The 14,484-nt window shown below is 33.3% G+C and overlaps 1 protein-coding gene across 5 annotated transcripts in view; it reads right to left on the bottom strand.

Moving 5' to 3' along the window:
* Positions 1-14,484, bottom strand: part of LOC128988015 (DNA topoisomerase 2-binding protein 1-like) — a 172,123-nt gene that overhangs the window by 83,189 nt on the left and 74,450 nt on the right. For all 5 annotated transcript variants that reach the window (XM_054409186.1, XM_054409183.1, XM_054409182.1 and 2 more), the window contains 3 exons: positions 11,835-12,048; positions 6,592-6,756; positions 4,547-4,806 (listed from right to left, as the gene is read on the bottom strand). In XM_054409186.1, coding sequence (XP_054265161.1) covers positions 4,547-4,806; positions 6,592-6,756; positions 11,835-12,048 — 639 coding nt within the window. The remainder of the gene's footprint in view (positions 1-4,546; positions 4,807-6,591; positions 6,757-11,834; positions 12,049-14,484) is intronic.

Raw genomic sequence — 14,484 nt, 5'->3', positions numbered from 1 at the left:
ATAAGTTTCCCTGCAGTTATTTTAGTTCAATCAATCCTAACCTTTCTAATGTTTATCAAAATAATTAATTATCTGTTTTGTATTTTATTTCCTTTAAACCAACCCCTATTTACCATATGTATTTTATGGAATAAAATGTTTGTTTATAAAGTTTGACTGGCCACACAATTTTGTAAATTTTTATTTTGTATAAAGTAACAGTTACCTTGATGATTATATGTATCAATAAGTGGTCCGTGCTGTAGTGAATGCTTTTAGCGAATTTCCCTATAGGGAAGTAGCTATTACCGTAGGTGGCACGGTAAGACCTAGACCCGGGACCGATTTACTTTTTCATTTTGATGCCCCCAGAGGCCAAAAACACCATTCGTTCAAATTTTTATATATGTATATATATATATATAGACATATATATATATATATACGTCCGTGAACACGATAACTTGAGTAATTTTTGTCCGATTTTGATGAAATTTGGTTTAAAGGTGTAAAGCGGGATAAACTTGAATGAGTTCGCGAACCAGCAAGATCGGACTATGGGAACGGGGCTTTACGGGGGGTTTTATGGGGTAAAAATTGGTTTTTCTCACTTTTGACCCTCAAAACACAAAATTTCCCGATTTCTCTTTAGACCTTTTTAAAGAGCTTAAAAAAACAAATAATTTAGTATACAAAAGTATTTTTGTTCGATTATTAGTAACGGAGAAAATTTAAAAAATTGTAAATTTAAAATTCCCATGTTATTCTTATGGAGAATATTGTCAAATGTTGTAGTTTGCTTGTTTATGGATATATTTTGATCAAACTTGGCAAATTTATTTATTTTGTACTAAGCTATCAATATTTTACTCAAAAACACACTTTATTAGTTTCCTTGTAGCAGCAAACCTAGGTACTCGTTAAACCTAATGTTATTAAAATATATTTAACTGGAAATCAATTCAGACAAATGGAAATTCGCTTAGTCGGCAGGTTTGCTGCGGCGGGGGTATTTATTATCAAAATAAGTAATGAATTATTAATTTTTGATAATAATACATAGGTCATTGAATACCATAATGTGATGTAGTTTCCTATTTGTAACTTGCAAATAATAATAATTGATAGTTAATTCTGGAAAATGAAAAATAGTGAACGCATTCATAAACCTGTTGTCACGCGGGTTTAAGGGTTTAACTTATTGTTTCAGAGGCTAGGGTATTTTAAGGACAAAGTGTTGGGCCTCCCGGTTTAGGGGGGAGGGGTGGTTAGTCCAGGAGCTGACGGGGTTGAGCATGCATGAAAGTAGTACGCAATGTTATTGCTGATTATTGTAATATGGACTGTGGTGATCAAAATTACGTATGTCACCTATTTCAAAAGTGGTCGATAAGGTGGGGGGGAGGGGGCAAACATGGCGGGTTGCGCTATGCGTTAAAACGCTGTTTTAAAGAAGTAATATCAAATATCTTTCCTGATAGTTGTAATATGGACTGTGGTGATAAAAAATATGCATGTCGCCTACTTTTTAGGTGGTCGAGAACTTAGGGGGAGGGGGGCAAAGATGGCGGAACGCGCTATGCATTGAAATGACTGTAGCTCGATAACGGTACGAGATCGGTCATCGGTTAAAACGTATTTTTAATCCAAAAAATATGGCCAATAGAAAAGGTTTGAGGGTAAAAAGTTGTATCTGAACTAATAAAAAAGTTATAACAATAATAAGTTTAACAAAATATACATTATACAGCTATTTTCTTCCAAAATCATATGAATTGTTGATAAAAAATAGTGTAATCACTTAATTACTCGGCTAAATATTAACTAGATGCATTTTATTATAAGAAAAAAAATATTATTATAAATACATATAATTCAAAATGTAAAACACAGCCTCCAAACGCCTCGGGGTTTGTCCGAAAGGTTGCGTCATAATTGCTGCGCAGTGCTGCTGATATCGGCACAACTGTTAATCCCCCAAAAGTTCATTACCTACCAACTCAGTGATATCGGGGTTGTGAAAGTATTTGTACAGTTTAAGACTACTGACATTTATTGTGTTTTATTTATACAAATAACATTCTTTTATAACTTTTAATAGTTATTGATATATTTTAAATTTCAATACAATTTATTTTAAGCTGCTTATGTTTTTTTTTATTGTATGTGGCTGGTTTTTATGCACGTTTGTTCTTAGTGACTAGTGGATTAGGCAATAAATCTTCATCAACTTACAAAAGATAGGTACCTATTTCAATTCAACAAATAATATGAACAACCAGTGTAATTGTTGTGGACAGAATGAAGAGATTTGCCGTATTTTTTATTATAAGGTATTTACTTTTGTAGATATGTTTTTTTTTATTTCATATAACTGTATTTAATAAGAATCTGTTAAATATCATATTGTAATAACATATGTCAATATAATTAAAATTGGATTTGTAGTGGTAATCTGTATTATGCATTTGATTGCGGCGAAACCCCAAGTATTATATGTAGTTTGGAGGCCGTGTTTTACATTTTAAACCATATGTATTCGTAATAATATTTTTTTTTCTTATAAGAAAATGCATCTAGTTAATATTTAGCCGAGTAATTAAGAAAATGCATCTAGTTAATATTTAGCCGAGTAATTAAGTGATTTAACACTATTTTTGATCAACAATTCATATGATTTTGGAAAAAATAGCTGTATAATGTATATATTGTTAAACTTATTCTTATTATTGTTATAACTTTTTTATTAGTTAAGATACAACTTTTTACTCAATAACCTTTTCTATTGGCCATACTTTTTGGATTAAAACTACGTTTTAACCGATGTCCTATCTCGTACCGTTATCGAGCTATAGTCGTTTCAATGCATAGCGCGTTCCGCCATCTTTGCCCCCCTCCCCCCAAGTTCTCGACCACCTGAAAAGTAGGCGACATGTGTATTTTTTATCACCATAGTCCATATTACAACTAACAGCAAAGGTATTTGATATTACTTCTTTGCGACACTCACAAATTAATTCTACTTTCGGTAAACAAAACTACACGAAAAGTCCATTTTTACATATTTTATACAATAACTTGTTTATTTATAGAGATACGACCTCGGACTCAATAACCATTATTGTAGTCCACATTTTTAGAATTACAACGACGTTTTAACCGATGTTCTATCTTTCACCGTTTTCGAAATATCAGCGTTTTAATGCATAGCGCAAACCGCCATGTTTGCCCCCTCCCCCCTACCTTATCGACCACTTTTGAAATAGGCGACATACGTAATTTTGATCACCACAGTCCATATTAAAATAATCAGCAATAACATTGCGTACTACTTTCATGCATGCTCAAACCCCCTCAGCTCCTGGACTAGGTGGTTAGACTGCAAGAAGGGGAGGAAACTGGTTTTGGCTATTTATTGATTAGTTGCCGACCCTTCTAGATAACAAAATTGAGTGACAGTGTTGATTCATAGTGTTCTTTGTTTCATTTCTTCTTTACTTTGTGTGTTATTCAATAATTTTAGTGTTTTGGTCTATTTCCTTCATATGTCAATTATATATTTTTTAATATATAAGTTTACTTTTTACTTGTCTCTCCACCTTTTTGGATCCAAACCAACTATGTTCTTTTTTTATTAATACGATTGATAAAACTAAAATATTTTGTGCATGGAAAACAACAAGAATAATCACGTGTTTTTAAATTTATTTTGTATTTATTTATACAAAATAGAATTAAATAGTCATAGTAGTAGTTACAATATACATAATAATGTAATCGTCTTGCTAGTTGTTTTGTCGTCATTCAAGGTCGCGTTGCTGTTCTGTTATGAAAGACAATCTGATTGTCTCAGTCTGCACTGCATATCTCGTCAGGCCTTCAATTATCCTTTTATTTCTTGCATCTTAATTTAGTTGAGTTCAGTTCTTATCGTGGTCATCTACTAGGCCTATTTTATGTCTGGACAATTCTCAATGTTTTTAAACATATTAAAATAACATTGTGTTTATTTAAAAATTGACTGAACATTATTATTATGCACTTTTTTAAGAAAAAAAAGTTTAATAATTTAGATAAGGTGACGCTAGAAAAAGCTCGGCTCGAAAAAGCTCGAGCTCGAAAATTTTTGAAAAAGCTCGGCTCGAGGTTGAAAATCACTATTCGCACACCCCTAAAAAAAACCGCTGTAAAAATGCACTGAAGTTAGTGGAAAGCGTTTTGAACATTTATTTTAAGTTTACAACCTATGTGTAGTGTAAATTCAGTTTCAATAAAATTATAAAATAAGTAAAGTTGATTTATTATTTACTTTAAACAAATACAATTACTCAGTAAACAGATTTTTTAAACACCCGGGTATACCTTATGATCGGTCCCTTCTCCCATGAATCGAATAGTTATTTTGATCATCACTGAATCGAATCGAGATCTGATGTATCAAATCGAATCGGAATTTCAATGCATTTTCGATGCCTCGCACACCCCTAAAGACAATCCATAGTAGGCTTGTACAAAGTGGAACATCCTTCTGTAACAATAGCAGCTTGTATTGAAGTGAATGAAATACCTGTCCATATGGTGTGTCAGGTGTGGAAACATGGAAGGGACTGTGATCATCAGGTGTGATTGCAGAACTCTTGCGCTTCAGTGAGTTGACAGCAGGGTGGGGCAGAGGGTTGGCAGGACCACTGGTGGGAGTCTTGAAGTTGACATCAGCCTCCTTAGTTGAGAAAGTTGTAGGCTTAGGAGTGCTGACCACTGCAGATGTTGATGTGGTTTGCTTGGTCACTGAACTGAGCGATTGATATCCAATACTGGCTGACGAGTCTGTAGAATGACTTTGATAAGACTTTTTAAATTAGTTGCATTTGAGAATATTTTCAAAAATGCCTATTACCATACGGCTGCATATAACAGTTCAGTAATAATATCTTGACTAATGTACTGGATATTAGTGACGTGTCAAAACCAAATCTCATAACCATCAAAGCTTTGGAAAAAGTTTTGGTTTTGAGATTCAATCGGCGAGTTTAGGGACTCTAAAGTTTGGAAATTGAGGATTTTGTTAGTTTTGAAGCTGCTGTTATTTTTTGGCATCATTATTATTATTTTGAACACTGTAATCCTCAAGCTGGCAGCAATGACGCAAACAAACCATCAGTAACACTGATGCAAGATGTAATTTATAGTCTAACTGCAATAGGTATCAAAAATAGTATACTATTATTGGAAGAGTTATGTTTTACATCAATATTTAATAAACACAAATAAATATTGACCACTAAATGTTTTAATTAAATCAACATTTTAAGTTAATGTCAGAAGTTTACTTTATTTTAAGGTTTGTTCGTTGTTTATGAAAAATTTATTTGTTTAGGTTTAAAGGGTACGAGCTGACGGCCCGTCCTACGTACGGGAATCGAGTAGTCCATTAAAACTGGATATAGTTATATCAATATATCTATTCCTAATTCAAGCATAGTTTTAAGCAGTTCAAAATTTATTGTAAAGAAAAAGCTGTCAAGATGAATTAAAACATGTAATAATTATTATTTTCCAACCTTTCCTAAAAAATTTGAGTAGAAAATAAATTTTCAAAAGCTTTCTTTTGAAAGCTCGTGAGCTTCGATTCGTATACAGCAATGGTTATAGAATCTTACTTATTTCCTATAATCAATGACAAAATCACAGAGTAAATAAAATAACCTCATATTTCTATAGATTGTTAGTTAGTTATAACAAATTATATTGCACTAAAACAAACTAGAGGTTTTAAATACTGCTAAAAAAAAAATTATTAGAACATCTAGTATTTTACTGTGTATATTTAAATAATCGGTCATCCTCTTACCGAATAAATGAACAAATAAATTAATATAGCATTCCACATAGTATAAATAAGTTAACCCTACCTATGTACTGTAATTTCATTTTGATCCAAATGCTGAATTTGTGTTGCAAACGCAGAATGTTTACAGCTGTTACGTTAAGCAAATGGTATAATAGCAAAAGCTAGTCAAGAATGTTTACGTCGGCTGCTAGACAAAAAAAATTAAAACTTAATAAAAAAAAAATTAAACCCTAAACTAAAATTATGGCTTCAACATTCCCAATTTTTTAAAATTATCTTTCTTTCAACAGAAAAATCGTGAAAATCCGTTAAGTAATTGATTCATAATCGTGAAAAAAAACCCTGTCACGTTTTAATATATATGATTAATCACAATTCATGCTATTAAGTCAAGGTCAGGAGTGAATTTATTCTGATTTGTTAATTAACACTTAACCTGTTCTTTTTTTGTAACCTTGACCAGAACAGAACCAAAAAGGTTTTGCATAAAGGTTTCTTGATTCAAATTTCCGAGTTTCAGTTTCGGTTTTGAGAATCGACATTTTTGGATTCGAGTATCACGACTAGATATACTTGATTGAATACTGGCTTCCAGATCTATAAGTGTATTTTCAACAAGCATGCATCATATGGTAGGATATGATATTGTATTGAATGTCTTTAGTCACTGCAAGGTTATGGGATGTACAGGGTGAGGGCATTTGAAAGTTATATCTTGACCACCCCTCAGAAAATAGACAAGTGTAGGAAAACAATGTTACCTGCTATTTCTGAGACCAGAAAACTGGTTTCTGGAACTTTTGAACTAGAGTGTGCACAAGCCAGAAGCCAATCCTTGGTAACTATTGTCAGACCCCACCTAGTGGCAGCAGTGAACTTCTTACCCTCAGGCTTGGGGCAGACAAGGTGAGTGGAAGCTAGCAGCTCTGAAAGTTAAACATGACAATAGGCAATAGGGAAGATCAAAACAAAATAATGTTTATTTCAGAAAGTATTATACAGTGTTACAATATTTTGTCAGTAATCCTAGAGGAGTTGACAGAGAGAAGCCAAAGCAGAACTACAGGTGACAGTGTGACATTGTCACAGAAAGACTAGGAGGGCTGCAGAAAGTCCAGCCTGCCAAAATGTTTTTTAAATTTATTTTTGTGTTTTTGTTTTTTATATTTATTTTGGTGTTGAGAACATTTTTGGATTTTTCCAAGTCCGTTGCAGAATGTTTATAAACATAAACGTTCTGCTCTGGGGGTGAGAAGCAGCTTTATAAGTAAGAACTATCTGAGTACTTTATCACATTAAAATTTTAATACTTTATTCTGAAATGGTGACCATACAAATGTACGTATTTAAAACCAAGTATGAATGGAGATGAATGTAGGATGTAGGATGAGTGGCGCGATCTTGTAGTCTTGTTAGTGACTAAGGCCGACATGTTCCATAGACACAGCTGTTAATAAATAGCCCAAACAGCTAATGGAAACTAAGAGACCTACAGTTTATAGTAGAACCGGAACCACATTTTTGCCTCGTAGTTAACGAATTGGTCTAATTATCAGGATAGTACTGTGGATATTAGTAGTACTCACTAGTTCGGACGTTAATCCACACCAGGGAGTATCACATCCACAATGCATGCCTATAAATATCCACAATTCAGCCAAGTGGTTACAATTCTCACAAATCTGAAAGTTGCTGGTTCGATTCCAATCAAGATTGATTCTGTATCCAGGGCCGTTTCATAAAACTACTAGTCTAGTATTTACTAGTCCATGGACTAGTAATACTGGTGTATTTACAAGTCTACGTTTCAAAAACCTACTAGTGTAAAATACTAGTTACTAGTGTAGGGACTAGTATTACTAGTGGTTTTTACTAGTGTAGACAGCAATGTGTTTCATAAAGTTTTACTCTTGTAAATTACACTGGTAAATACTTGCCATTTTCTAACAACCTCTCTACACCCGTATTATTTGAAGTAGACTAGTATTTTTGGAAAGAGAGTTATTTCATTACTCACATCATTAAAAAGAAAATGAATTATTAAGTTCTTTTTGCAAGTGCGAATTGGCTCACGTTTGTAATTTAAGATAAAAATAGATCTGTGATTGCTAAAATATTATTTTACACCCAAGGCTCTCGGTTTTATTTAAAGACATTTTAGTAGGAAATAAATAGGGATGGACGAGATTGGATTTTTAGTACGAGACGAGACGAGACGAGATTTTTTATTTCTCATAAAATTTCGAGACGAGATCGAGACGGGATTTCCCTTCTCATACACAACCGGAAATGCACGTTCAAAATGTTTACCTGATTTTGTAACATTGTTAGATGACTGTTTAAATACAAAAATAATGATAATAGGCAAGAATATTTACAATCTTTTATTAAAAAACATCAGCATAACATTTTTTATTAATCACGCCTAACTTATTAAAAATGCCTACGATTAGGAAACATAGTGATATCAGTTAGGATAGAGTTCAACTTATCCTAAAATAAAATAAATCATAAAATAAAAGCAATATTAATTTTTATAAAATAGTTACTTGTTTTGACTTTTTATAGTAATAAAACATTCCTCACACTGCTTACACTTAACAAAACTTTTCAAATGTTATTAAAGTAATATTATTAAAATAATTAAAGTAATATTTACATTTAAATAATTAATTAAATAAGAACGCCTTCGCAAAGGAAACGCAACTACAACACGCTCCTGTATTGCGGGTATTGCATTGACTTTCTGCAGGCATTTTTAATATTATTTTTTATTTTTTTTTCTCGTCTCGATAAAAATCTCGGCCAAAAAGAAATCTCGTCTCGTTTAACAAGATTTAAAATTTCCCGAAAATTTCCCGAAATTTCGAGACTTGACCATCCCTAGAAATAATAGTAAGACAATTTTAAAGAGGAGTTGCATTGTATTTTAGCGAATTTCCCTGGAAGAAGCTATTACTGTAGGTGGCACGGTAAGACCTAGACCCGGGACCGATTTACTTTTTCATTTTGATGTCCCCAGAGGCCAAAAACACCATTCGTTCAAATTTTTATATATGTATATATATATATATATATATAGACTTATATATATATATATATACGTCCGTGAACGCGATAACTTGAGTAATTTTTGTCCGATTTTGATGAAATTTGGTTTAAAGGTGTAAAGCGGGATAAACTTGAATGAGTTCGCAAACCAGCATGATCGGACCATGGGAACGGGGCTTTACAGGGGGGTTTTATGGGGTAAAAATTGGATTTTCTCACTTTTGACCCTCAAAACACAAAATTTCCCAATTTCTCTTTAGACCTTTTTAAAGAGCTTAAAAAAACAATTAATTTAGTATATAAAAGTATTTTTCTTCGGTTAATAGTAACGGAGAAAATAAAAAAAATTGTACATTTAAAATTCCCATGTTATTCTTATGGAGAATATTGTCAATTGTTGTAGTTTGCTTGTTTATGGATATATTTTGTATTTTGATAAAAATTTTTATTTTGTACTAAGCTATCAATATTTTACAAAAAACACACTTTATTAGTTTCCTTGTAGCAGCAAACCTAGGTACTCGTTAAACCTAATGTTATTAAAATATATTTAATTGAAAATCAATTAAGACAAATGGAAATTCGCTTAGTCGGCAGGTTTGCTGCGGCAGGGGTATTTTTAGGTGCTTATTATTTGTTTCCCTATGTTTTATCTATGCTAAAACCCTGTGATGTACTAACAATTTTGTAGGCCTATATTTGTTTTTTGGGCGTTGGACTGAACTGCTTATCATAAAAACATTACTTTTAATCCATTTTGGTATTCTGAATTTGTTATTCAAAGTAATAAAAAAATTAGATGATGAATATTAGAGCTGTTATTTTAATGCAAAAACATGTAAAAGTTTAATTAATGGAATGAAAAGTACAGTGAGTGGCGCGGATTTGAACCAGGGACCGACCTCATGAAAAGCGAGAACTCTACCTCTGAGTTACGGCGACGCCCAGCCCTAGCATTTGAGTCATGTTTTACTATACTTGAAAACCTACCTACTTCTCCATTGCTTGTAACGGCGTTGCAATTATTTGTTACATCAATAAACGTTTAGGCTTATTATTCATGGGTTGTAGACTCAAAATATCAAAATATCACAGAATGGTTTTTAATCCAAATATTCTTATGCATTCGAATATTTTAAAACATAGGTTAGGGTACTTGAAAACGTTCCTAACAAAATATCCTTAGACGATTTAATTACATTCAAAATTTGAGCTTTCTTTTCTTTACTCATGGCAAGCTTAATTTTATGTGCCAGAATAAAACAAAACCTATACAGTAGACTCCCTCTAGTTCGGCTTCGGTTGGATCGGCCGCCGGATGGTCCGGCCCGGTCTCAGGGGGACAAGTCATATCGTCACGGGCGAATGACCTTCGACCGGATTCAACTTGAATGTTTAGTTTCCGGCCATAGAAGTAAACAATTCATGTCAGTTTAGTTGACGGGTGCTTCTATGGGTGAATTGTTGCATATTACCTATGTAAATCTATATTACATAACCTCAAAAATACCAACAACATTTTATAAACAGTTTTTCTTCAGTCTAATATGTTGAAATGCAGTTTATAATTAAATATTTCGGACCATTTTTTTATGCAGTAGGTTCCCCCATTATCGTTTTTGAAACACCACGGTTTATTTGACAAAAATAAATTAAGCAAAACAAAGAAAAAGCAATCGTTAGCTTCAAGGTCAAGCTATCCGCTTGCACTGACAATCATCTGCTCTTGCTCTTTACACAACTGATGTCTGCTGTGCACTTGATATTTCACAACAGTTTGTGATTGGGTGATTAGTAACCATGGCAACTTGTTGAATGTGTGGATAAAGAGAAACCAAAGAAAGAATAGAAGAACAAAGAATAAAGAATAAGCGGTGTTTTTCGTCATCCATTGTTATCTTTATCATATTTTACACCTGTCGTTATTATCTTTAAGACTAAGTACTATGATTTTATGCTGTTTTATGAGTTATCTAAGGCTTTTATCGACATTCTTAAGTTCTGAAACAATATGTAGTAGTAGCCTATGCTGACTACGGTAGCAGTAGCTTGCAGTACTAGACTTTATTTATATTGTTCTGTTCTTTACGTGATTTATTGCTGTACGTACAATGTTGTGTAATTTTTGTTTTGTTTGAGTAAGCGTGATTTTAAACGTTACAGTTTTTATTACTGAACCAAGGTTAATGAATTAACATATCTCGATTGTGCAATACTATTATTTGTATTTTGATTATTTAAAATGCACTGCAGCCGGATAGTCCGGCCGTTTTGTAGTCCGGCCAATGGTCCGGTCCCGAGGTGGCCGAACTAGAGGGAGTCTACTGTACAAATAACAGCGAATGTGGCAGCAACAGATCAATTTCCACCCAACTGTTGAGCGCCGCAACTAGGCCTACAACCGGCTACTACAATCACCGCGTTGATTGCAGCGACGCGACGCCGGCGCGTCGGCGGGCTCATTGATGAACATAAATAATAGCGTTTTGATAAATAATATGTGATTGTTTTACTTATGTGTCTATATAGTTATTAATTAAAAGAAAACACTGCGTTTCTACAACTATTTACTTTTTGTATCAAATGAAAACAAAATTTAAACCCATTATAAATCGTCAGAAAACCCGTGATTGAGGTTAGAAATTAGTGTTGACAGTTCACTTGTAAAGTTGGTCACGTGACTAGTATTTTTGGTCACGTGACTAGTAAAATACACTAGTATTTACTAGCGGTATAAAAACGTTTATGAAACACAAATTAGTAGGACAGGTAAATACGGGACTAGTATTTACTAGACTAGTAATTACTAGACTAGTATCTTTATGAAACAGGGCCCAGATGTCATTTTTTAAACTGACCTATCAATAAATTATGCTATGAAAAACAGTGACATTAAAAAAACATTTAAATAGGACAATGGCATAGATGAAGACTGGAAATGTTGCCCACTCACCTTGGTCTCCACTCTTCTTAGCCACTTTAACCAGGGTGTCCTGGTACACAGCTCCGAGAGCCACTGTCATTTGTACTAGGAATGCCTTCTCTCGGCCAGTGTAGCTGCTCAGTGTCAAGCAACAGCTAGTCAGAGGCTTCTTTTCTGTGTCTACAATTAATGGTTGATGGTAATATTCTATTTTTACCAACTCTTTAGCATCGTTACAATCCTCCTGTAAAACACAAAAATGTATAGTACATGATATATTGTATGACGCATGATATAGTCTGGCAGATTTGAACTAGGGGTCTGCGGGTCAGACCTTTTTGGTTCGGGTCAGGTCGGGCCAATAATTTTGGTCCTCGGGTCTCAAGCCAAAAATCATTAATACCAAATATTTTTAGTTTTATTTTACTCCTATCTGTGTTTATAATATAACCTGATAATAAAATATGAAAAAAGATTGTATTTATGTATATTATTTCATTTTCATAACTTATTTACAGCTTGGAAATTGCCTCAACTGCAAGATTTAAGAAAATAAATTTTTTTTATCAAGGCATTCTTTCCCATTTTCATATTTTTGTTGAAACAACTGAATAGCTAAATTACAACAAGTTTTGAATGGAACTTAATACAAAAAGATCATAAACAAATCAATTAACATATCACAAGTTTACGATACAAAGTTCCAGGTACAAGTTTCGGACTGGCAGACAATGTCAGTTGCTCTTTTATTGTGATGTAATGAGTTGACGGTATTTGATTTTGATTATATTGTGTTCTACAAATCTCTATGTTTGACATAACAGCCTTTGCTTCTTTAATAATTATGGCTGATGCATACAATGAATTTAGAAGAAAAATAGGAAAACGGCCTAGATGTTCAATAACAAGTTTTTCTTTGTCTGAAATACCATGGAAAGGGACTCATTGATGAGGGATTAGCACCAACAAAGTGGCTTCGGAAATCTCCTTCTTATGACTTTCTATGATTTTAAATTTTTGTTAGAACTGAATGTAAGTTACAGGAAATTGAGAAAAACAGGAGATCTAAGTCAATGATATCAATATTTATACCTGTAGTGTGCAAGCAAAGCCATTGCTGTTTTTCTTTAAGATCACATTCAGATAAGAATCAATCCGACAAATTATCTATACAACCTTGAATAAATCTATGATCTATCCATCTATATATATTAGGTATGGAAAAGTCCCAAAATTTCAGGAAATTGTCGGGGAAAAAATGTTTCCGATTTTTGGGACGGAATTACACTTGATTCAGGAATTTTTCGGGACGGGCTTTGATTTGATCGTCGGTGATTTTGCCGCTTCGCGAGTGACGATGACGCCGCTATGGCGAGAGATGTTACCGATGATCATGCCGTGACCGCGAGTCATACCAACGATCACGCCGTGACCGCAGAGTCATACTGACGATCGTGCCGTGACCCCGATCAAACCGATGATCACCCCTAAGATGTGCCTTTTTTGTGGGTTTGGATGATATTTCATGAAATGCCTATTGCCTACGTACTTCGGCTTTTAAAATTTTAAAGTATACGGTAATAGTAGTTGTTTGGAAGACCTGCGCATGCGCGAGTTGTAGGAGATTGTAGGCAGAATCTGTCGGTACGACGCAACGCCGCGTGGTGGGAAGTGCCTCTCGTAGAATTTAAATTAAAACCAAACTAGATCATCTAATTATGGTTAATTTAATAAGAGTTCATTTAAAGAAATATGATTTAATAAAATTAACTCTTTAGCTAAAATATCCACCCTACCTGACCAAAAAATAAATAAATGGTATCAGCTTTCTGACACATACTTTCTCCCATAAGTTTGTCAACAACCTTTATCATGGGTAAGAGGTGAGAGTAAATGTGATATTTTATAGTTAAAAATCACAAAAGTTGCAATAACTTTTGAACCATAATTGTTACAGTAATGGGGTGTTGTGCTATTTTTTTTTTTTTTTTTTTTTTTTTTAATTATAAGGACCATAACATATTAATTTTGTTCAAAGCCAGGTTTTCTCAAAAAATCAGATTTTAGCGAATTTCCCATATAGGGAATAAGCTATTACCGTAGGTCTCATGGTAAGACCTAGACCCGGGACCGATTTACTTTTTCGTTTTGAGGTCCCCAGAGGCCAAAAACACCATCCGTTCAAATTCATATATATATATATATATATATGTGTGTGTGTCCGTTAGCGCGATAACTCGAGCAAAATTGATCCGATTTTGATGAAATTTGGTACAAACGTGTAAACCTACATTTATTCGAACGAGTTAGCGAACCAGCATAATCGGACCATGGGATCAGGGGTTTATGGGGGGTTTTATGGGGTAAAAATGTGTTTTCCTCATTTTTGACCCTAAAAACTTCAAATTTCTAAATTTCTCTCTAGACCATTTTGAAGAGCTTAAAAAAACAAATAATTTAGTATATTGAAGTGTTTTTGAATGTTCATTGACTACAGAGAAAATTAAAAAAATTGTAAATTTAAAATTCCCATGTTATTCTTATGGAGAATAAATAAACTGTTCTAGTTTGCTTGTTTATGGATATATTTTAATCAAATTTGGCAATTTGGTTTATTTCATACTAAGCTATCAATATTTCAATTGAAAAAACATACCTCAATATCTTCCCCGTAGCAGCA

Source organism: Macrosteles quadrilineatus, unplaced genomic scaffold (assembly GCF_028750875.1).
Source record: "Macrosteles quadrilineatus isolate MER2022 unplaced genomic scaffold, UCM_ALF_1.0 Scaffold_2__2_contigs__length_208266976, whole genome shotgun sequence".
NCBI classification, from domain to species: domain Eukaryota; kingdom Metazoa; phylum Arthropoda; class Insecta; order Hemiptera; family Cicadellidae; genus Macrosteles; species Macrosteles quadrilineatus.
Note: the sequence above shows the minus strand (reverse complement) of the source record. Positions and strands in the feature narration are given on the sequence as shown.